At 81.4% G+C, this 311-nt stretch overlaps 1 protein-coding gene across 2 annotated transcripts in view; it reads left to right on the forward strand.

Moving 5' to 3' along the window:
• The first annotated feature begins 169 nt into the window (after positions 1-169).
• Positions 170-311, forward strand: part of DBNL (drebrin like) — an 11,786-nt gene continuing 11,644 nt past the window's right edge. For both annotated transcript variants that reach the window (XM_027669439.1, XM_027669441.1), the window contains exon 1: positions 170-271. In XM_027669439.1, the coding sequence (XP_027525240.1) occupies positions 189-271 (83 nt within the window). In that variant the 5' untranslated portion in view covers positions 170-188. The remainder of the gene's footprint in view (positions 272-311) is intronic.

Consider the following 311-nt stretch of genomic DNA (forward strand, 5'->3'; position numbering starts at 1 on the left):
GCGGTCCCGGGGCGGTGCCGGTATCACCGGCGGGGCGGTGCCGGTCCGGGGGGCGGTCCCAGGGCGGTGCCGGTATCACCGGCGGGGCGGTGCCGGTCCAGGGGGCGGTCTCGGGGCGGTCCCGGGGCGGTGCCGGTATCACCGGCGGGGCGGTGCCCGCGCTGCCGGCGGGCGGAGCGGGCGCGGCCATGGCGCTGAACCTGGCCAAGAACGGGCGGGCGCTGCAGGAGGCCTACGGGAGCGTGGTGGCGCCGGGCAGCGCCACGGACTGGTGAGGGGGCGGCGGGGACACCGGGGGGCCGTGACGGGAC

Source organism: Corapipo altera, unplaced genomic scaffold, assembly GCF_003945725.1.
Source record: "Corapipo altera isolate COAL_440 unplaced genomic scaffold, ASM394572v1 347, whole genome shotgun sequence".
Lineage (NCBI taxonomy): Eukaryota > Metazoa > Chordata > Aves > Passeriformes > Pipridae > Corapipo > Corapipo altera.